The sequence below is a fragment of the Canis lupus genome, chromosome 22, assembly GCF_011100685.1.
Source record: "Canis lupus familiaris isolate Mischka breed German Shepherd chromosome 22, alternate assembly UU_Cfam_GSD_1.0, whole genome shotgun sequence".
NCBI classification, from domain to species: Eukaryota; Metazoa; Chordata; class Mammalia; order Carnivora; family Canidae; genus Canis; species Canis lupus.
This window is the reverse complement of record NC_049243.1, coordinates 6946695-6970848: the sequence shown is the minus strand read 5'-3', so window position 1 is coordinate 6970848 and position 24154 is coordinate 6946695. Positions and strand designations below refer to the sequence as shown.

The following is a 24154-nucleotide window of genomic DNA, read 5'->3' as shown; positions in this document are numbered from 1 at the left end:
GGTGGGTGCCAGGGGCCTGAGGGGGTAGTGGTAAGGGGGAGTTGTTACTTAATGGGTATAGAGTTTCAGTTTTACAAGATGAAAAAGTTCTAGAGCTTGGTTGCACAAAATGTGAATATATTTAACACTACTGAAGATAGTTAGAATGGCAAATTTTATGTTATTTATTCCCCCACCCCATTTTTAAAAATGTGAAAATAAAGTGAAGGAGAGAGAGAACACTACAAAGGTATAATCTCAGTGGAAACTGGAAGAGTAGAATATTTTTAAAGAAAGTGGAAGGACCTCCCATTAAATGTCTTTCCCATATCAGGTGCTTTGCATAGTGTACCTCATTTAAAAACGAGTATTTTGGGACTCCTGGGTGGCTCAGTGGTTGAGCATCTGCCTTTGGCTCAGGTCATGATCCCAGGGTCCTGGGATCGAGTCCCAGATCAGGCTCCCTGCAGAGAGCCTGCTTCTCTCTCTCTCTGCCTGTGTCTCTGCCTCTCTCTCTGTGTGTTTCTCATGAATAAGTAAATAAAATCTTTAAAAAAAAAAGGAGTATTTTATTTAATTGATTATATAGCTTAATTAATTGATTCGGTGATTTATTTGCTATTCCTGGGGTTTGAAAAATATATAAGTTGCTCATTTTTTAAGTTAGAAAATAAATTACTGTGAAATGTTATATTTTAACTTCCCTTACCTCTTTTTCTTTCTATTTACCAGGTTGGAAGGGTACTTTGTTAGGTGTTGCAATGGCTACAGTGAATGCTATGGTCACAGAATATGGCTGTAGTCTGGAAGACATCATTGTTGTACTGGGACCTTCAGTAGGACCTTGCTGTTTTACTTTGCCAAGGGAATCAGCAAAGGAATTTCATAATCTTGATCCTGAATGTGTACGGTTATTTGATTCACCAGATCCCTATGTTGACATTCGTAAAGCCACCAGGTATGTTTGATTTTATTCCAGAACTGAAAGTTTGGATATTGCTTATTGTTTCTAAAATGAAAATTATTGTAGACAATAATTAGTAACTCCAAGAAAAATTGAAGTGGTACATAAATAAGTAGCTGATGTACACATATATACAAAAACTTATTTTGATTAGGAAACCTATTTTCATTGAATTTTAAATAACAGAAATTTTTCTGTTATCTCTTATTGACTTAAAAGTGAAGGAAGATAATATTTGGCATTTGGTTTTGAGAGATCTACTTAAACTTCATATAGAAAAGTTGCCATGTGCTTCGTAGCCCTTCCTCAGCTAAAATCTAAATATAATAAACTATCCGGAAGATAGTATTTTTCTTCTGTAATTAATTAGAGGAATATATTCTTTTAGCAAAAATGTTAGACAATATAAGTATGTAGTCACTTTCAACTTTCAGTGCTCCCTTGCAATTTTGAATTATGAAGTTTTGCTATTAATAGCTGTTACTTGTCATTTCTACAAAAGAAAATTGCCTGATTTGAATTGTATTTCGATTCCAGTCAACAAAACCTTGCCCAGATTCTGCCTCACTTAGCACATAAGTAGAAAGGATTGAAATTGATTATTAAATGTGACTTGTGGAATTAGTATCATTAATTTATAGTCATACTTCATGTTTGTAAAGTGTTTATGGAGAAGCAACTTATCTGTGAAAAATCTGTTAATAGGACAAGAGATGGGAGGGCCAAATGATAAAAAGCATGCTCTATCTGAATCAAATGAATCTTATCTGCAAATACTCTGGTAACTTTAGAATTTTCTTCTAAATAAGTGCTTGAGTTTGATTATAAAATTCTAGACCCAGGTCATGTCTGCCAGACAATATGGAAGGTTTTACAGTTCATAAATGAACTTAGGTGATTAAAGTGATAAAATCTACGATTTCCTGACTTGTTCATGTTTTATATCTGAAAACCAGTTTGCATTGTTTCAAGCAGATCTCTCCCAGAATTCTTTTATGCCAATATCCATATATTTTTTTTAACTGCTTTGGCTATTGGTAAAATAAACTCTTAGTGTCTTTTGAAAAATCTTTATCCTAAGGATTCTTCTAGAACGAGGAGGAATTCTACCACAGAATATTCAGGACCTGAACCAAGATCTTAACCTCTGTACATCTTGCCATCCTGACAAGTTTTTCTCCCATGTCCGAGATGGCCTTAATTTTGGTACACAGATTGGCTTCATATCAATTAGAGAATGAGGTCAGTAGGCTCTTTCTCTCCTTTTAGCTCTCCCCTTTTCCCAACTTTCCCTCCCCTTATTTTTAAAAATAATTAATTATATTTAACTTTACCCCTTTATTCTTGTAGGAAGAATTAAGTTTCTACTTTTCAGTGGAGTAATAGAGATAGAAAAGTTAATTTTTAAAAATATTTTTTTATTTATTATGAGAGACACACAGAGAGAGAGAGACACAGGCAGAGGGAGAAGCAGGCTCCATGCAGAGAGCCCGATGTGGGACTCGATCCTGAGACCCCAGGATCACACCCTGGGCCAGAAGGCAGACGCCCAACCACTGAGCCACCCAGGTGTCCCTAGAAAACTTAATTTTTATGACCATGCTGTAATATAAAGAATAGCCACTCCTTTTCCTAACTAATGAAGAATAATCAGGCCAGTATATATGTATAAAAATAAAATTATGTTTTCTTTAAAAAATCTTGTATGTATACCATTTATCTCCTATGTACTTGACATCAGTATATTTCCATCATAACATCTTTATACCTTTCTTTTTTTATTCTTTCGATTTTTGAGAAGAAATCTTTGTATAAAGATTCTAAATCTAGGATAATAAAAAGTCCTTACATATCCAAACTGGCTTGGTTTTCAACTAAATTTCTAACTGATTATCCATAACAGGGGTTGGCCAATTTTCTTTAAAGGGTAGATAGTAAATATTTTAGGCTTTGTGGTACCTACAGTTTCTATCTCAACTACTTAGCTTTGCCATTGTAGAGCAAAAGCAGACAGTAACAACACAAACAAATGAGTATGACTGTTTCAATAAAACTTTATTTACAAAAACAGGTAAGGCTCCAGGGAAGTTTGGCCCACACGCCGTAATTTACTGATACCTAATCTATAGTCACAGAGTAAGATTGAGTATAATTTCATTAAATTAGTATTTCATATGATTTTTGTTAGACTTATGCAAAGACATCCAATGAACAGTGATTTAGTACTGACCCTTTAGCATACATCTAGTTTTCCTTAAGTTTACTCTTAACTGAATTAATATTATTTTTAATCTTCACAATGTCTTTGACTCAATATATAAAAGACTTTAGTAGACTTAATGATCCTTACCTTGATATTGTAATAGTATTAGTAAGGGTCTTACATTTGTTTTCTATGTATTTTTACAGATACTTGACTGGATTTTTATACAACTGTTTCCTGCCTCCTTCTAAACTGACAAGAAAGAAATTAGCTATATGATTTACTTAAAACTGAAAGGATTGCAATGGATAATTCATCTTTAGGTATATTTTCACTATTATCCAAAGCCAAATGACTTTTATTTGATTCTAGCAAAACCTAAATGAGGATTATTCTTAAAGTTTGTTCTGTTTACTACATAAATCAGGAATAGGTCTGTTCAGTACCTACTGGGTACCCACTATGTGTCAGGCACTGTGTGAAACATAAGTGAATCAAAATGCAAAAGACCTTTTCCCCTTGAGTCTAATGCAGTGGAGGAGATAAATACTTATAATGCTTTAATTTTGATAGAAGTGGAAGAGTACAGAAGAATGAAGGGTTAATTGTATTTGGAAGGCAGGGTAGGGAAAGTGCTGTAGAGAAAGTGATAGATCACTGAGCCCAAAAGATATACAGGCTTTTGACAAATGAAGAACAACCGTAACAGGTAGAGGGAACAACACCATGAACTAGAGCATGAAATTTAAAGTGTGTAACATGTTCTAGAGAGAGAAGGGTGTAAGCAGAAGTTACTAGAAAAACAGGTTGGAAAGAGATTAGTTAGTCTCAAATGCCATGTCAAAGAGTTTAGAGTTGATTTTCCAGGCAAAGGGTAGGCATAAAACGTAGGGGAGTGTTTTTATTTCCTTAGCGTCATATGTAACAGGATGGATTTGAATTGTGAGAGACCAAAGCAGAGACTTCTTTAAGAGGCAAAATACTTTAAAAAAGAAAAAATGAGGCCTAAATGAAGAAAGTCGAAATTAAGATGGAAGAGAGTGGATGGAGAGATATTTCAGACTTGTAATCAGTTAGATCCTCTTAATAGATAATGAAGATGACGGGTGAAGAAGAGTGGAGAAGTCACTGATGACCCGAAGATTTCTGCTTGCTTGGCTACTAAGAACAGCAACAAGGGGAAGAAAGATGTTTGGGAAAAGGGAGAAGGATAATGAGTTTGACATGCAGACTAAAGTATATATCAAGAAGGAAGTATTTGGTCAATGACTAGAAATACAGACCTGGCATCTTGGTGGGAACTGGGAGAAAGAGATTTAGAAGTTGGCTATATGGAGATGAGCCCTGATTCCATTGTAACAAGCTGAATCATCTAGACAAACCTACAGGGTGAGAAAGAGGTTCAAGGGTGAAACCTTGTATGATACCTGCGTTTGAAAAATGAGCTGAATCAGTAAACACACACACATACATACAACAGGGTGAATCATTAGAAATAAGGGAAAAAACAGAATATACTTAATTTGAAGAAATGAGCCAATATGGATGTGAGAGATACTCAGAATTTCCAGAGATACAAGGTACAAGAAATTTTCTGAGATAAAATAAAATGAATACTGAGAAGAAACCAGTGAATTAACCATATCAAAACTGTTCTATAGGCAATGGTGGCAGAGTCTGATTTCAGTGCATTGAGGAGGAGGAGGATGCATAAGTGTCCATTCATCTTTGATAATACTTACTAGAGAAAATAAAGCACTGGGGGCTCTAAAAGGAGGGTTTTGTTTTGTTTTTCATTGGTGCTTCTAAGTAAATTTGTAGGCTGAAGAGAGGAGTCAAGTTATTTTCACTTGGGAGAAAATGGTATATGTGACGTGTATTTTTAATGTAATTACATTGCATCTTAAAACATCTTATACATATATTTCTTACATGAACATGTAGTAGAATAGTGGAAAATTACATTTGATGGTTATTTACAAAGGACTTTTATATACATTACCTCATTTTACCTTTTAGCCACTCTGAAATACATGGGGTATGAAATACATAGGTCAGTCAAAAGAGTTGTTACTCTTTATTCAGATGAGAAAACAGTCTGATTGAGGTAGAGCTTAAAATCATACAATTTGTGGTAAGGTAAGATTTGAACCTGTATCTTGTGACCTAAAATCTCATTTCAGATTTTGTAGTTAATTAAAGCTATCTAAGTTAAATTTTATTTTCAAGTTTCTGTTAGTATCATCCACTCATACCTTCAGCCAAAATATTGTTGAAATACTAAGATAGGTTTAAAAAATACAGTTTGTAGCCTTTCAGATGTTTAATATCTAGTGAAAGGTGGCAAACAGCAATTTCAATACTGTGATTTGTGTTCTAAGGTTGCCACAACCTGATACTTTGTTTAGTTGAATTCTTTTATGCAACTTGTAGCTCAGTATAAAATTTAAATAAAATACCTAATTTCTTCCAGTTGAGGGAAGACATTAAACACAAAGCATAGGACAACAATTTCAAACTTGTACAAAAAATCTTTCTGTTTAGTGTTAATTATAAAGATTAAGGATAACTTCACACATTAACAAAGGCTGATCATTTTCCAGTTCTTCACTGTGCATTATTTTGTTTGAAATTTATAAATTTATGAGAATATTAGGTGACAGGGGCCCCTGGGTGGCTCAGTCAGTTAAGCCTCTGCCTTCAGCTCAGGTCATGATCCCAGGATCCTGGGTTGCAGCCCTGCATCTGGCTCCCTGTTGAGTAGGGGGTCTGCTTCTCCCTCTGCCCCTGCCTCTTCCCTCTCCCTCCTCCTGCTCTCAGTCTCTCACTCTCTCTCTTTCAAAAAAATAAAATCTTAAAAAAAAAGTATTAGGTGGCTGTATTTCACTTTATGAACCAAAACATTCTAAAACCAAATAAAAATTATATTTGATTATCTGTGATTTTGGATTATCTGCTCTGGAATATTTAATGAAAAATCTCCTTGCTGTTTTACTGAGTGAAAAATATTGATTCAGGACACCTGGGTGGCTCAGTCGGTTAAGCGTCTGCCTTTGGCTCAGATCATGATCCCAAGGTTCTGGGATTGAGTCGCCTGTCAGGCTCCCTGCTCAGTGAGGAGTCTGCTTCTCTCTCTGCCCTTCCCCCCTGCTCGTGATCTCTCTCTCTCAAATAAATGTTAAAAAAAAATAAGAAAATATTGATTCAGTAACTCAGTAACAGAATGACTAGGTTATTAAGTAATCATATGTTATCATCTCTGTAAGATCTCTCTCTCCCAGTCTTTATTATATGTAGGTTTCTGGGACTTTGGGGGTACAACCACAATGATGATTTTTATTTTTAGTAAGTTTTGTTTCAATCTAAGCACTGCTACTAACTGCATATAGGAAATAATGGTTGTCATTTTATTAAGAAGAGGAATTAAGTGTGTAAGTCAGGTGAGAGTTCATGACATTCTTTTGGAGGTACTGAGTATCAAACTAAACTTTAATTGTAATTTTAAATTGTCAATAATAGGGGATCCCTGGGTGGCGCAGCGGTTTAGCACCTGCCTTTGGCCCAGGGCGCGATCCTGGAGACCCGGGATCGAATCCCACGTCGGGCTCCCGGTGCATGGAGCCTGCTTCTCCCTCTGCCTATGTCTCTGCCTCTCTCTCTCTCTCTCTCTCTGACTATCATAAATAAATAAAATTAAAAAAAAATTGTCAATAATAGCATAGTGACTACATATGGTATACTCTGGTGCTTTATAAAACAAATAAAAAAGTGATCTTTCCAGTAGGAGTCAGTATGTCTACAAATAGCTTTGTTCTGTTTCTTGATGTAAAGTTGAACCAATTTATTCTCTATATTTACTTGTACTGAAGGAAAAAAAAAAAAGAAAAAAAGGGGCATTTAAAGTTAATGAATGTATTACTCTTACTTTATATTCAATATAATGTTCAAGTATATAAAAGCATTTAGGAACCCTCACCCACCTAAAACTACCTTACTTCTACAGAATCTCTAGTAACTCTTTTTCTATAAGTAGATTTTTTGGGGAGAAATTCACAGAAGCTTATTCTATGACACATGACAAAAACAAACATTAGCCATGGATTCAGAAGCTAGAGGGTAAGATGTCAATTGCAAATAAAGCACATCGTTTTATATACCAAAGTGGATTTGATATGGTTTTCACTTGGTTGTCCTAAAGTTAGAATATATCCATCCTACTTTTTATGTAAACTCTTAAAGAATGCCACCAGTCTGCAGAAGTCCAGCACTTTCAAGGAAGTACTGCTCAGTTATCTATGTGTTTGTGTGTGTGTATGTGTGGATCTCAGTGTTCATGGTCAATGGCAAGCAAGAAATGTATATGTGTTATATATGATACATAGCTTCTTTGCCCCAAATGTAAATCACACAAAACACATTGGATGCTGTGGGATTATAGATTTTTTAATGAAGTTTTTGTAAATTGTGCATTAAATAATGAGAATCGTGGTTTATACACTTCCTGTGTATGTTTATGGGAACTGTGGTCTAGAGCACCTACATTTCCATCGTAGGCGGTGTTTTTAAGCTTGTAATTTCATAGATGGGGCAGCTATTGCAAGTAATGCATTATTCTGTACTAGATCTTTGCTTAGTGAAGGACATAAAATCTGCCAGTACTACTAGATTAACACATTTAGTTTGGACTCATGATGATCACATGTCAATATTGTGGAGACAAACTTTTCATGCTCTCCTTAGATGCATTTTTCTTAGGGAGAAATAAATGCTTACATCGTGTTTCCCATGTCCTTGTGCCAAGTGCCAGTGGTCGGTTATGTCCTTTTCTATATCTGGAGCAGGCTTTTTGTTTTATTTTCAGAAGGCTGGGTGTCCTGTTACTGTATTTTATTAAACAACTAAAATTTCCAGCAGACTCTTAAGCTCAAAATGTCAAATTCCTTTCTAACAACAAGAGTACTCTCATTTCATGAGAAACATTTGTAGAAAATAGATTTGTTCATGGTAACGAGTTTTGAGTTTTTAATATCCTACATTTTCTTAATTCTTAGTCTTGCATTGCACATTGCTTCAGTTTATATCTTACACATACTTTTCTATTCCTTATTTTCATTAAGCACGTTTTAGAGTTGTTTCTTATCCCCCCACCCATCATCCTTGTTTTCATGATTGATGTTTCATATTCATAAGGTAACTTCTTTGAGTTTTATACTTTCAAGTACATATTTAGACTTGGATATAAAGTTCCTTACTGGACATACTCTGTGGGCCCCTCAAAACAATATCCTCCAACTTCCCATTTTCCCTCCAAAATTTATTCCCCTCTCATGTCATATCTCAGATAATGAAGTCATTTATCATGAAGTTGCCCATCCAAAAATCTTAGAATGTTTCTGAATGTCTCCCTTTCCTTCACCTCTTCTTTTTCCAACGTTTCTGACTTTGTAAATCTATCCTCTGTTCCTATGTCTCTATCTCAACTGCCAGATATTCAGATCATCATGTCTCACATGCATCATTTGAGCAACCTTCTAAGTAGTCCTTCATTGAATCCCTTCTTTTACTGCTATTATTGATCTAAAATGCAAGTCTGATCATTTTACATCACTCTGATGGCTTATCCACTGTCTCCAAGATAAAGGCCTACTCACGTTTATAAGTACTATTATGATCTCACTCCTGCTTACCTTTCAATTTCTACCACTCCTCACTCTGTATCACATATTCTAGCCATTCTTTTTTTTTTTTTCTTTCATTTCCTAGAATATACCATTAAGCTAGGTCAGACCACAAAGGCTGATTTGCATTCAAAGACTGACTAGAAGTAAAATTAGGTTTAAGGTTACCTTCATTTAAGCTTTCTACTAAATTAGAAAACAAGTAGCACCAAAGACATATAAACATCTAAGTGAATGAATATAGCTAGCATTCCAGTGTCTCCTTTGTTCCTTAGGGAGATATGACCAAAATTCAGTTATCAAGGTGTAGTATATACTCAGTGAGTACTATGACAGGTCATATATAGAAGCTCAGATTTTGTTCTATTAGGCAAGGTGAGGGGCCATGTTAATGTTCAAAGGTCTACCATCTACCATCTAACAAAATTTTGCTATATCTAAAAACAATTTTTCTTTTTTGGTGTATCATTGGGTTCACAGCAGGTCTTACTATCTTCCATAGTAATGTTTTCTCTTGCCTCCTGGCTTTGTACCTATTGCTGGCTCTGTATGCATAATTCTCAAACTCGTTTTTTTTTTGAATAACTTTTGACCATTCTTTAAGACTCAGGCAAAGTGGTCATCTCTTCCAGAACATTTTCCTTGATCATTTTCCTCACTAGGTCCTGTGCATCATTTCTTGGCGTCCTCAGTGTACTGATTTTTAAATGTTGGTCTGTTTACTTGTCTACTAGTAAATGTAAGCTGCATCAGAGTAAGGGCCAGGTCTTACTCATCTTCATATTTTTAACATCTAGCAAAGATTAACAATTGAAATCACTTAACATCTATAAAAGGAAAGAAAAAGGGAGAAGGGAAGGAATCTTTTCATGATCCAATACAAAGTCAAAGGATAAAGATAATAAACCATTTGGGCAGGAGTGTGTGTGTTGTCATTTTTTGCTAAATAGTTTTCTATCTTCAATATTTAGTTGAATTTAAATAGTGATACATTAATGCCATTTTTAAAAACATCTGTTTGGGGCAGCCCGGGTAGCTCAGCGGTTTAGCGCCGCCTTTGGCCCAGGGTGTGATTCTGGAGGCCAGGGATTCAGTCCCACATTGGGCTCCCTGCATGGTGCCTGCTTCTCCCTCTGCCTGTGTCTCTCATGAATAAATAAATAAAATCTTTAAAAAACAAAACAAAAAAAACATATTTTGAAGTGTTCAGTCATGTTTCTTTAAAAATATTAGAATTTCCAATTTCCAACTTGTGTAACAATATAAACTTCTAATTATCACCAAAATTCATGTCTTTTACAGGAATGCTATATTTTAGAGACCAGTATGTATTTTGCAAAACTGTTGCTTTTTTTCCACTTCTGTAATAGTATATTTTAATATTTTATATAAGAGTTCTGGTGCCTCACCTCATGGAACTTACTAATTTACATCTTGTTAATGAAATGACTACACCGTTTAATCAAATCACTATGATGGTAAAGATCAAACAGGAAGGTCTTTTCCATGAAAATTAAATAGCTTTTCAATAGCTCTGTTCATATTTAAAAGTAAAGTAGCAAAATTGTTTTGTTTTGGTGGACACTATATCTAGAGCAGTATCAAGCTTGGTATATTAATAGAATACCTGGTAAGTCTTAAAAACACCCAAAACCAAGGGTGCCTGGGTGGCTCGTTGATTAAGTATCCGACTCTTGATTTCAGCTCAGGTCACGATCCCAGGGTTGTGGGATCAGGCCTCACTTTGGGCTCTGTGGTCGATGTGGTAGAGTCCGCTTGAGATTCTCTCTCTGCCCCTCTTTCTCCCTGCTTGTGCACTATCTCTCTAAAATAAATAAATAAAATCTTTAAAAAACCCCCAAACCGGGATCCCTAGGTGGCGCAGCGGTTTGGCGCCTGCCTTTGGCCCAGGGCGCGATCCTGAAGACCCAGGATTGAATCCCACGTCGGGCTCCCGGTGCATGGAGCCTGCTTCTCCCTCTGCCTGTGTCTCTGCCTCTCTCTCTCTCTCTGTGACTATCATAAATAAATAAAAATTTATAAAAAAAAAAAAAAAAAACCCAAACCAATTCATTAGAATAACAGGTGGGAGTGTTAGGACCAGGCTTCAGTGCATTTCAAAGCCAATTTCGAGGACTTTTATATCTTTTATAAAGATACGGGTACTTTTATATCTTCATTTAATTGAATGTTTAAATAATGGTATATTAATGCAGTGTAAAGAAAGAACATTTGCAATAGAAATCTGTCTTAGAGTTTTCAGTCATGTTTTTTTTAACCCATCATTAGACTTTCCTGTTTCCAACTTATAATAAATTTGAGAATATTGAGTCCAATCTAATCAAAATTTAAAGCTGCTTCTCCTCCCAACTTGGACCAGATGGGCATTACTTGATCCCATCGGAAAAGGCATATTTCCTTACCACTTATTAAAAGTGGTAGATTGCCCAAATTCAGTATTCTTTCTTAGGACATGAACCTGTGTACATAAGAATGCACATGAGTTCCTCTGTGGTGCCGCCACGGGACTTGGGCAGCTAGGGAATACTAAAATGTAGTGTTCATACTACCTGCTAATTATGAATAATGAAGTCTTTTGTCACTGACTCAGGCATCTCATGTCTTCTGCCAACATCCATGAAACAGTAATAGGTTAATTTATTAGCTTATAAGCAGAGTTAGATAAATAAATCCCAGACAAAGAAGAAGCACATTTGTAACTGGGCTCCCTATCTAGAGGTGTTCTAAGTGGATGGATAAATCTCTTGATGTGGATACCGCATAAGCAGCAAGAAATGAAGCCCCAGATTAGTTTTCCTTGGACTTCTAAAGTCATGATGATGGCATGAATTTTGGAGCACCTGAGTGGCGCAGTCAGTTAAGTATCTGCCTTTGGCTCAGGTCATGATCTCTGGGTCCTGCTATCAAGCCCTGTGTTGGCTCCTGGTTCAGTGGGGAGTATGCTGGAGGATTTTCTTTCCCTCTTCCTCTGCCCTTCCCCCTGCTCATACTCTCTCTCTTTCTCTTAAATAAAATCTAAAAAAAACCAAAACACGATAACACGATTATTCCTTTTAGAAAACATAGTACATAGGTTTAGACTTGTCAACAGAATACCATAAGATTCTTATGGAGTTGTCTGATGAGAAGGATATTTTTGTGCCCCTCCAAGTTGAACCACTAGGAAATCCCTCAATACATAAATGACCCAACTTCCACCCATTATCTCTCTATATTCCTATTCTAATAAATCTTTATCTCCTTTCGGATGAAAGGAAAGTCAAGATTATTATGCCAAAAATGTAATTGATTCTAGACTTTGTAACAAAGCTGTTAGCACCCTGGGAAATCAAGATTTGAATCTCTAATCTCTGCCTTGAGAACCTTCTTTCTGCCTTATTGTAAGTTAAGTATCTCTGACCTGTTTTATTGGAAATTCATGGACATGTTTCATCAGCATTAATGAGACTTTAGTGTCTAAGGCAGAGGTAAGAGTACTCATAATATATTTCTCATTGCTGAAAGCCTCTGAATGTTTATCAGAATACTTTTAAAATATATATTAAAGTTTTTAATGCTTTCAAAATCTAGTCTGGCGTTCTAAAAGAGTGGTGATTCAGGTTTGGATCACCTATGATATCTGGCCTTGACTGAGCGTAAACAAAGCTTTAACACTAGCATCATGGTCACAACCTCTTAATGTCTTCCTTTGTCTCTCCTTATAAATGTTTTGTGTGTCATCCACATTCATCCACTGGGTGGCAATATGTACTCAAGAATGTATACTGTTTCTAGTCTCTTGTCTACTGCCGCTGTCTACTGCTCCCCCCCCCCCCCCCCCGCCCCGCAGCGCCCCCCCCCCCAACTAAATTTAAGATATGTCAAACTTTTTAATCTGGAAAATAGCCATGGTATCAAATCATAAGAAACAATTTTGTCTGAATTCAAGCTCCTACCTAAAAGTGACTACAGAGATTTTAATAATGTTAATGCTTCCTGCCATTTACTCTCAACACATTCTCTCCTCCCAGTATGTTCACACACTCATTTGCAAAATAGATGATCTTCATGGTCTTCTCATCCTTCACCATTTTAGAGTTATTCATATCTCCTTAAACACACACATGCCCTTTCTAAATTCCCCCAACCTGTTTTTTAATTCCAATACACTTAGTATCCTATCTCTTCTGTGGCTCTTGCCTGACAATGGACTTTTCCCCTTTCCCATTTATACTTATTAAAAAAATCAAATAGTATAATGTTAAGGGATTTTTACATATCATCAACTTTAACCACGTGATTTTTTTTCCAGATGAGCATACTAAAGTGCCAATATAAAGTCAATAATGATACTATCTGAGAATCTACTTAGAGATTCTACAGACACCAGTGTTAAGACCCAGAGACCTAGTGACTTTCTTAGGAGCTTTATGTTTATTTTCTTGATCCTCAAGTCTGAGCTCTTTTCACCACAGAGCTTTGCCTTGTTTAATCATCGACTTATACATTCAATTCCTTCATCAAGTCAACAAAAAATGCTTAAGTAGCTGCTCTATTCCTGGCACTGTGCTATGGTTTGCAGGTACAATTCTGAATAGTTCATACTACTTTAAAGAGTTGAATCTAAAATTGGGTAAACTGCCTAAACTGCCACCAGGTGGCATAAGCCCTCAGGTTGGCAAGGACATTTCTAGGTAGTTTGTAGGTAACCATTCAGTTTTCCTTCTTAGACATTTTTTTTCAAACTCAGATGTTGAGAACTGGTTTGAATATGCAATCAGATTTATTTTCTGTTTCATTTCATGTTTTACTTAGTGAGTCAATGTTTCTTCAAACTGGTTCCTTCCCTCACGTTTAGCTCCTTTATAAAAACCTGAAATTTCACAATGTCAGGAAAACAACACTTTGGCCTGGTCTCAGCCTACTGCAAGTTCTTTTTTTTTTTTTAATATTTATTTATTTATTTATTTATGTATTTATTTATTTATTTATTTATTTATTTATTTATTTATTTATTTATGATAGACGCACACAGAGAGAGAATGAGAGGCAGAGACACAGGCAGAGGGAGAAGCAGGCTCCATGCCGAGAGCCCGACACAGGACTTGATCCCGGGACTCCAGGATCACGCCCTGGGCCAAAGCAGGCGCCAAACCACTGAGCCACCCAGGGATCCCTCTACTGCAGGTTCACTGCTACTTCTGTCCCTTTGTTCCTGCTGTTCTCATCCCTGAAATTCCTTCTCTTATAAACTCATCATTGACTTACTTGTGTTCAGCAAACATTTGAGTGATTATTATGATGATGCTAAATATGAAATACCAAACTATGTATTCTATTTCCATACCAGAATCTGCTATGTCTCTTTCTATCCTGAGAGTAAAGATCTAGTTGGTAAAATAGGTATGTAAACAAATTGAAGGCAATTACTAGGCCAAGTGGTGACCAAAGTATCAGCCTTGCAGGGTGGTCAAGAAAGAAATTGGCTCTTGAGTTAGGTCTGGATGTAATTCAAATAGTTTAAATGGATACAGTCAAAGATGGTTTTATAGAGTGAGATGAAATGGCATGGCATTTCCAAGTCTGACAATTTTAGCATGGTTAGAAGGTATGATGTACATAGGTAAATGATGTTAAAAAGGATAGGGACCAGATTTTGAGGGTCCTTGAATGACATGCAAAGAAGTTAGGAGTTTATCCTCAAAACATTAAAAGTCATTACAATATTTAGGAAGGGAGATGACACAAATAGATTTGCATTTTAGAAAGATCACCCCAAGCTGTATGCGGTAAGGCTTAGGAAAAGGTAAGACCAGATGCAAGGCAACCAGTGAGGAAATGACTATGGAACCTGAGTGGGAATATTAAGGCCTGAACCAAGGTAAAAACTGTGCTGAAGGAGAGGCAGGGCTGGATCTGAAAGCACAAACAGAATTTGATAATATGATATTGTGATTTATAATAAGAAATAATATATTTGGTCTTTGTCCCTTTTCCTGGCAGAGAGCTCCTAAAACCCATGGAATTTTCTAAGTGATGAGAGTCATAAAGGTGTCTTTTGTTATGTAAATTAGGTGGCTTTTGGAAAACTGTAACCAAAGGATGGGATTGGTTGCCAGGAGAAACAAAGAAAGATTAGAGGGTTAGAATTTATGTTCCTACCCCTGACCTCAGCAGAAGGGGGAGAGGCTAGGGGCTGGAGGTTGAATCAATCACCAATGGTCAATGACCAATGATTTAATCAGTTGTGCTATGTAATAAAGCCTCTGTAAAAACCCCAAAGGATGGGGTTCTGAGAACTTCCAGATGGGTGAACACATGGAGATTTGGGAACAGTGGCATACCCAGAGTATGGAAGCTCCCTGCCCTTTCTCCATACCTTGCCCTATGCATCTCTTCCATTTGGCTGTTCCTAAGTCATATTCTTTTATAATAAACCGCTAATCTACTAGGTAAAATGTTTCTGTGAGTTTTGTGAGCCATCTAGCAAATTAATCAAACTTGAGGAGAGAGGTCGTGGGACCCTGCAATCTATAGCTAACTGCAACGACCTGGACTTGGGACTGGTATGAGAAGTGACACTCTATCCAGGTAGTGTCAGACTGAGTTGAGTTATAGGACACCTAGCTGGTGTCTGAGAATTGCTTGGTGGTGTGTGGGAAAATTGCTCTCTGTACAAATTGGAATTAGTTCCAGAACCTTTAGGTGAAGAATAAAATATGAGAGTAAGGAGAAAATGCTAAGTGGCCACCAGGTTCCTGGCTTAGGTCACTGGGTGAATGTGATGTTATTAAGTAAGAGAATACAGGAAGCCACGCAGGTTTTTTGGGGGGTTGGGGGGTGATGAATGTCTTGAGTTTACTTAAGGACGTCTTATCTGATTATTTGCACTAATCAGCCTCATGTGTTATTAACATATAGGCTAGAATGGGATGCCTGGGGGACTCAATGGTTGAGTGTCTGCCTTTGGCTCAGAGGATGATCCTGGGGTTTCAGGATAGAGTCCTGCTTCTCCCTCTGCCTATGTCTCTGCTTCTCTCTGTGTGTCATAAATAAATAAATAAATTCATTCATTCATTTTTTAAAAGATTTTATTTATTCATTCATGAGAGAGAGAGACAGGCAGAGACACAGGCAGAGGTAGAAGCAGGCTCCATGCAGGGCCTGATGCGGGACTCCATCCCGGGTCTCCAGGTTCACACCCTGGGCCAAAGGCAGGCGCCAAACCACTGAGCCACCCAGGCTGCCCTCATTCATTCATTCTTTAAAAAAGAGAAGCCAACCATATAGACTAGAATGAAAGATCACAGTAAAGAAAAAGTGTATATAAAAGCGTTCATCAATCAATACGTCAGTCAAAAAAATTTTAGTGCTTCTTTGATGTCTTCTAAGGAGTTAAGCACATTGTGTATATGGACCACACATCCCAAATTTTCCACAATAGTTTCATTTTCCTTCACTATTACTTCCGATAAAGGCAATTCATTAAATGTATAGTTAATGTGATTTAAGTTTTATATCTTGTAAGACTTTTTTCCATAAGTTCATAAGTTATTAAAAGGTTTAAGGCATGAGTCCTGCAAATAAGAAAACTGTAGTCTAACCCAGAAGAACTCAACATTTATTAAAGAACCATTTAGTAGTAAACTTCAATGTTATAAAGCTTTATATGGGGTATTCAGAGAGTGGCTATCATTTTTAGAAGGAGGAATTAGAGAGGGCTATACTAAGGTAAAACTGGAATTACAGCAGTGCTCTAAAGAATAACCGGTATCTGAAAAGTCAGGCAGCGGATGAGGAGAGCAGCATTAGGAAAGACACTGACTGAGTTGGAAACGACGTCAATGTGTTCAAAGGAGATTGAAGATCATGCCCTATCTTGATTTGTCTTTTGACTCAGCCACAGAGAGTGGTTGATAAGTTGTATGACTCCTATTCCTGCTTTCCCATATCCACCTCCTCTTCATGATTCACTTTGTTATTATTTTTCTGAGTTATAATGAAGATTTCTAGTTATATGGTTTCCATAATCTCTTTTTCTATTCCATTCCTTTTTTTCAATTTGCATCTCATTCTGAATTTCTGCTTTTCTGACCTTCAACCTAAAAGTGTTGCTAAATTTTATATTCCTAATCACCTTAGTTACTATTTTTGGTAACAATCCCACTTGCCTGTGAGGTCCACATGCAGCCTTTTGAGGCAATATAATTGAAATTTCCATTAGAATTAACTGTATAATAATGAGATAATCTTCTAGCATATTTTCAAGAGCTATGGACAAATAGACATGTGGCACTGAAAAATCCGTCATATGACAGGGATATGTATTAGTGCCTCCTGCACAGTAGACATTTGATAAATCTTTCCAAGTGAATGGATTTTACATAATGACCTGTAAATTAAAAAATAATACATCCTTTCTGATGTACACTTTGGATAGCACTTTTTACTATCAGAACAAGAAATACATAGGAGGCTCAAGGGATAAGCAGCAAGGCCATAGTCCTGGGTATAATTTCCTCTGTTTTCTCCTTCAGTCAAATCAAGCTGACTTCTATGCTCTGAATGGAGGTGAGAGTCAGGGAACTGCTGTTACCCCCCTTCTGTCCATTAGGTCCTGGCCCAGGGATATGTATGAAGTATATCAAAAAACTAGTCCAAATGGCTGATGTCCACTTCAGTTATTTGTTCACAAATAGGAGTTCTGAATGCTTTGAAAACAGTTTGTTCTTTAAACTTTGTGAGCATTCCTTTTATAATTTGTTTATACTGTTTGTTGAACAAGCTGCTGATGTCTCTATTAGAACAAAATTAAAATTCAACTAGGCTCACTCTGATGGTTGATCATAAATTCCAGATTAGCAAAGTCCAAATTAATGAGATTTTGTTATCTATCTAAATATGCATATGCATATAGAGTTACATGGATGTGAGTTAAGAATGATAGCAATTTGGATCTGGAGGGAAACATAAAGAATACTGTTTAAAGCTTACATTTTACAGATGAAGAGATTTGTGACTGGTAAATTGTTCTTTTTTCTCATACTCAAGAGACTAGTTCTATATTTAAACACAATCCAGAAATAGCCTCTTTACAGATATAATTTGCTATGATTCCATGACTCTGCTGAGCAGGTTACATGTTATATAATGCTCTTATTTTTATTAGGTGTTTCTTATCATCTTCTGTAAGTCTACAGGTACTTTGAAGGTAGAAATTTTATTTATCTTTATATTTTCCACAATATCTGCCCCAGTTCATCTCACATCTGATACTGGATTGAGCATGAAGCCATCTGCAGGCAGCCATGATCCAGCATGAAATTAAACAGGCATTAAGGTGGTAGGTCTCCTGTGGGATTAGCACATTTTCTTTTGCTTCAGAACATCTGATAGTTTTCCTGGATAACCTTTTCTTCTATTTAGAGACCTACAGTCTACACTGTTTACCTGATAGTTATAAAGCTGTCTCCCTACACAGTTCAGGCCTTCCCATCCCATTGTTTCTCCACCCTAAAACTAACACCAGCATTGGACTGGACTGGATTTGTCATCCCTGATTTGGACACAATTAGAATTGCTACCCCTGTACAGGGGGTACTGTACTTGATGCCCCTTACTTGTGCACCTCAGCTCATCACCTTTCATCCTAGCAGGCTGTGTATAACTCAGGCATCCTGCTGTAACCCCACTCTGAGAGCTAAAGCTATTGTTTGCGTTTCACTGTTACATAAAAGAGATTGGTGTTGAACAATTTGAAAAAATGAATTTTGTCATTATTCACTTGACAAATATTTGTTGAGTACCTAATGTACACCTTACCACATGCTGTTCAGGTGCTAGAGATACAACAAGGAACAAGACCAAGTCCCTGCTCTCCATGGAGTTTACTTCCTAGTCTAGAAGGAAGATGATAAACAAATACAAAAATAGATATATAAAATAAAATCACTGCTAAAAAGCAAGTCCTGTGAAGAAACAAAGTAGAGAAAGAGAATAGAAAATGACATCATTAATCAAAATCACTAACACGAAGGAAATGCAAATCAAAACCACAAAGAGACATCACCTCATGCCTGTTACAATGGCTATTATCAAAAAGACAAGAGATAACAAGTGTTGGCAAGGATGTGAAAAAAGGGAGCCTTGTGTACTGTTGGTAGGAATGTAAAATGGTGCAGCCACTGTGGAGAACACTATAGAGTTTCTTCAAAAAATTAAAAATACAGCCACCAAAACTGAGCAACTGGAGCCTCTAGTGAGATGCCAGTAGCCATGGAGCCCTAAGGGCAGTTCCAGCCAAGCTGCTTCTATCACATGAAGATGGGCTTTATGATGGGCTGAGCAATGGGCATAGTGACTGGGTTGCTCTTTGGCACTTTTTCCTGTCTCAGGGTCCAAATTGGGAGGATTGGGAACTGATGTGTGACATTGGGAATACCATGATATAGAGTAGTGGTACCTTTGGCACATTCATGGCCATCAGAATGGACATCTGATGCTAATCAGAGCAGTGGTTGCCCACTACAACTACCCTTCCCCATCAGTCCCAGCTCATGTGCTATAATAAAAGTCTTTGAGTGGTTGAAAAAAAATAGTGCCACCATATGATCCAGCAATTCTACTTTTGAGTATTTATATCAAGAAAACAAAAACATTAATTTGAAAAGATAAATGTACCCCTATGTTGATTGCAGCATTACTTATGATAGCCAAGGTGTGGAAACTACCTCAGTGTCTATCAGCATATGACTGGATAAAGAGGATCCACAAACACAATGGAATATTACTCAACCATAAAAAGAAGGAAATCTTGCCATTTGCAACAACATGGATGGACCTCAAGGGCATTTTGCTAAGTGAAATAAGAAAAAGACAAATATTATATGATCTCACTTATATGTGAAATCTAAAAAAAAAAAACAAAAAAACAAAAACAAAAAACCCAAACCTCTCCCTGCCAAAAAGAAACCCATAACAAGCTCATAGACACAGAGAACATATCAGTGATAGCCAGAAGTGGGTGAAGATAGTGAGTGCCAAATGAGTGAAGATAGTCAAAAGGTACAAACTTGTTATAAAATAAATAAGTCCCAAGGATTTAAGGTACATTATGGTGACTATCGTTTGTAACGTCTATTATATATTTGAAAGTTATTAAGAGAATAGATTTTAAAAATAATTTAAAAAAATAACAGGAGAGAGTGCTATTTTAGAAAGAATGGGCAGGGAAGGCCTGGACTAGAGACATTTTGGAATCATCTGCATATAGGTGGTACTGAAACCCATAGGACAGACGAGTGAGATCATGTAGAGAATAAAATGTACTTGGTGAAGAAATGTCTGAGAACTCAGCCCTGGGACATCCCAGCATTAGAGGTAGGGAACTGAGGAGGATTCAGAAAAGATCAAGAAGGAATAGTCACTGAGGTAGAAGGACAATACAGCAGGAGAGTGTAGTGTTCTAGAAGTCGAATTGAGAGAGTATTTCAAAAAGGAGGACAGTCAGCTTAGACCAAGAATCAACTCTTGAATTTGGCAATTAGAAGTTAATTGGTGACCAAGGAAATACTAGTTTTGTTGAAATGGAGGGGACCCTGATAGGAGTCCACTTGAGAGATTGGGAGAAGAAAGGGAGAGTAAATGTGCACAATGCCTTTGCAGTACTTTGCTAACAAAAGGAAACAGAAAATGAGCAGTACCTAGAAAGGGCTGTGATGAAGAAAAGCTTTGATTTTTCTAAAATGGGAGAAAGAAGACTCCATTTTTGTGAGCAAAGAACAAAGATGCAGCAGAGAGAAAACTGGCGATGCAAGAGAGAGGGGTTATCATATAGGCAAGAGGCAGCGAGATTCATTGTGTGTGTAGACAGACCACATTTCTTCCAGTAAAAACACAGCTTTCAGCCAAAGACTTAGGGCATTGCAAAAGAAGGCAAATAGGAAATGGTAAATTAATCATTTTTGGCAAGTGTGCATTTCATTTCTGTTCTGTTTTGCTTATCATTAAGTTACTATTCATAATATAAGTGAAGTTATACTGATAGTGAGAATGGTAATATACAGAATTTTAGACAATGCCCCCTTCAGTGAAGTCAATGGTATCTTAGTGAATTATTTGTAGACTCTAATCCTAGAAAAACTTGAAATGTACACTCCTCATGGGTGTATGGTAAATAAACTATCACATTATTTTAATTAGACTGATGTCGTTAAAGCAATAGCAGCTTTCTTTTTGTAGCATGTCTGCTAATAGTGCTTTAGTTTTCTTGAGGAAACCCTCAGAGAAAACCCAAATGGGTAGAAAAGTATGACCCTATGAACAGAAAATACAACCCTTCCTGTTTGGGTTTTTCTCTTTATAATACTTCAGTTCTCAGTTCTCAGGCATAGATAGGGGTTGAAACTGACCTAAAGTCCAATGTACTTAAAAAAAAAAAAAAAAGTGTTCTACAGGATGAGAAATTCCGTTAAGTAAGAAACAAGATTATCGGGACATCACAGTTGTGATCAGAAAGAGGGAGCATCCGCAATGAATATAAAACCTTAATTAAGACAGGTATGATGAATTCCTGGTAATGTAAAACCAGAGACTTTTAGATCTAGAGAAAGACAATAAAGATCATTTATTCCAACCACTTTGTTTTACAGATGAATAAACTCAGCGACCATGTGATTAAATAACTTACATGAAGATTCGGAGGTGAATATTTGCCTGTGTTGGGTGAGTTTTAAAATTAATACAAAGAAAACTAGAATAGTGATGATGATGATGATGATGATGATGATGATGATGATGATGATGATGATAACATTTATTGAGTACTTTCATATGTCGGGCACCATGCTATTTTACAGTCATAACCTTAATGAAAATTTACAGCAACTATATGAACTGGAAAGTAGGAGGTTTCTTAACCAAACTGCTACTTAATTGACTCACCAGGTTCACTACTTCTATCTCATTACCTTCTCTTTAAAAAACTGACTGATGTAGTACCATGATGAATACTTTAGGCTGGTAAGTTTTTTCAAACACTTCTTTCCATTTGTCTAACGTGTAATCTGCAGGCACAATATATATTGGTATCAGTATCACCTGAGAACTTTTTAAAAATTGTGATTATCAAACCACCCCCAGACTCCAAGGCTTATCCCAAGTGTCTTTCATGCTCCTTGGGCTAGTGGCTTCCCAAGTCATATTTATCTTATGGTGAAAGGCAAGAGAATCTTTGCTCTTGTCATGTCCACTAACACCCTATTAGCCAAAGGAAAGCAAATGGCCAAGCCTAAATTTAAGGAGTGAGAAAATATAGTCTCATTAAGGAGAGGGATGAGGGTGAATATTTGTTTATTTTATTTTATTTTATATTTTATTTTATTTTATTTTATTTATTCATCAGGGAGAGAGAGAGAGAGAGAGAGGCAGAGACACAAGCAGAGGGAGAATCAGGCCCCATGCTGGGAGCCCGACATGGGACTCCATCCCAGATCTCCAGGATCACACCCTGGGCTGAAGGTGGCGCTAAACCGCTGAGCTGCTCAAGGGTGAATATTTGGTAAACAGTGATCTAATCTACCATCTGAGTTTAAAATTGGTATTTTCTTCCAATAATATTCAGAATGTTGTTATCAAAGCAGCACAAGTATTTGACTCAATACCATTTAACAAATATTTATTGAGTGACTTTTATTTGTTGGTGTGTGTTAGGTATTCAAGATATATAGACGGATAAGACAGTCCCTACTCTCAGAAACTCAGAGACTAGGGCACCTGGGTGGCTAAGGTGGTTAACCGTCCAACTCTTGATTTTGGCTCAGGTCATGATCTCAGGGTCATGAGTTCTAGCCTTGCATCAGGCTCTGCGCTGAGTACAGGATCTGCTTAACAGTCTCTCCCTCTGCCCCTCCCACTTGCATGTGCTCTCTCTCTCAAATAAATCTTTAAAACAAAAAGAAGCTCAGAGACCAACCTATAGGCAAATCAAAATTTCATGTGATGAATGCAGCAAAAGCATTTACAACTCTCTAGAGTTAGTGTTATTATTCATTTTATACATAAGAAACTGAGACTAAGAAGGATTAAATGATTTGTGTAATATTACATAACAGACAAAATTGAAATCCCACCCCTTTTTAGGGCCGAGCATTAAAAACCTAGGACTTCCTGTGGTTCTATACATCCTTCCTCAGAAAATGAACACAAAAGTGATTCAATCTAATACTACACTTGAAGCTGAATCCTTGTATCCTTAAGGCAGCAAAAAACCAACATCTAAGTGAATTGAACACCATGATAGTGGATGCAGAATGGATCACATATGTTTTCTGCTACTATGTAAATCTGCCCCTTTTACTATTTGACTTAGATTCCCCATCAAACTAACCTTTACAGTATTTAAGCCATTAAGCCGGATTTGTATATCCATCCTGGGCTAATAGAGATCAGAGATGCTTGAGAATACTTGGGTCAGTTTTTAAAATATCTGAGTCACAAGCCATAGTCTTTTAGTGGATTGAATTTTTGTTAATAAAAATTATTTTAATGATAAAGGGAAAAACTAAATGGACCATTGGGGCTTCCATTCCTGAGAAGTAAAAAGAATGATGGGCAGTAATAAAGTATCCTGAGGACTGAAGGGTATGTATAATGATGACTTTCAGCCCTGTTAGCCACTATGAAGCTATTACTATAATGTTCTATATCAATATTTAATAGTGTGTAGTAACAGTTTCAATATGAAATAGCTTTTCATATTTGTTCAGAAGAATATCCATGAGCTAATGTTTGCAGAACATTCACCACAATCCTGTTAAAGCATATTATAGATACCATATTATTGTTCCCATGTTAAAAAAAAAAAAAGAGAGAGAAACCAGAACTTCACTAGGGTGAAGTAAAAAGTCTTTGGAAGAGTCCACTGGAGCATATGAGTTTAGTGACTACTAGCTTGGATAGTAGACTTTTGGCTCTTGAAACAAAACTTTTGGGGAGTGTTAAGGACACAAAAATAAATCCAACCACTAAGGCTTAAGTTTATATGGCCTGTCAGAAACTAATGAGCACACTTAATGCTTGGGCAAGAACCAGGATAATTATGAGTATTAGAAAGGATAAGGAAGTTTGGTGAATCAGAAGACTTTTTCTTTGCCATCATTTACACTGGAGGATGTTTGTGTTCTTTTCTTGCAGTGACTTTCATGTTGGTTATTTAGGGTCTGGATTTTGGTTCACTTCAGTTATAGTTAATGTAACACTAGATGCCAACACTTTATTACTTCAATTTTCCCTCTTCTTTCCCAATTCCCAAGCTTGTCAGTACTAAAGGGA

The 24154-nt window shown here is 36.6% G+C and overlaps 1 protein-coding gene across 12 annotated transcripts in view; it reads left to right on the top strand.

Moving 5' to 3' along the window:
- Nucleotides 1-24154, top strand: part of LACC1 (laccase domain containing 1) — a 181659-nt gene that overhangs the window by 5252 nt on the left and 152253 nt on the right. For 5 of the 12 annotated variants that reach the window (XM_038569599.1, XM_038569601.1, XM_038569600.1 and 2 more), the window contains exons 5-7: nucleotides 712-937; nucleotides 2025-2185; nucleotides 3353-5362. In XM_038569599.1, the coding sequence (XP_038425527.1) occupies nucleotides 712-937; nucleotides 2025-2184 (386 nt within the window). In that variant the 3' untranslated portion in view covers nucleotide 2185; nucleotides 3353-5362. Of the gene's footprint in view, nucleotides 1-711; nucleotides 938-2024; nucleotides 2186-3352; nucleotides 5363-21474; nucleotides 21548-24154 lie in introns of those variants that run through there. The other 7 variants (XR_005376268.1, XR_005376267.1, XM_038569605.1 and 4 more) reach the window with 5 other exon arrangements.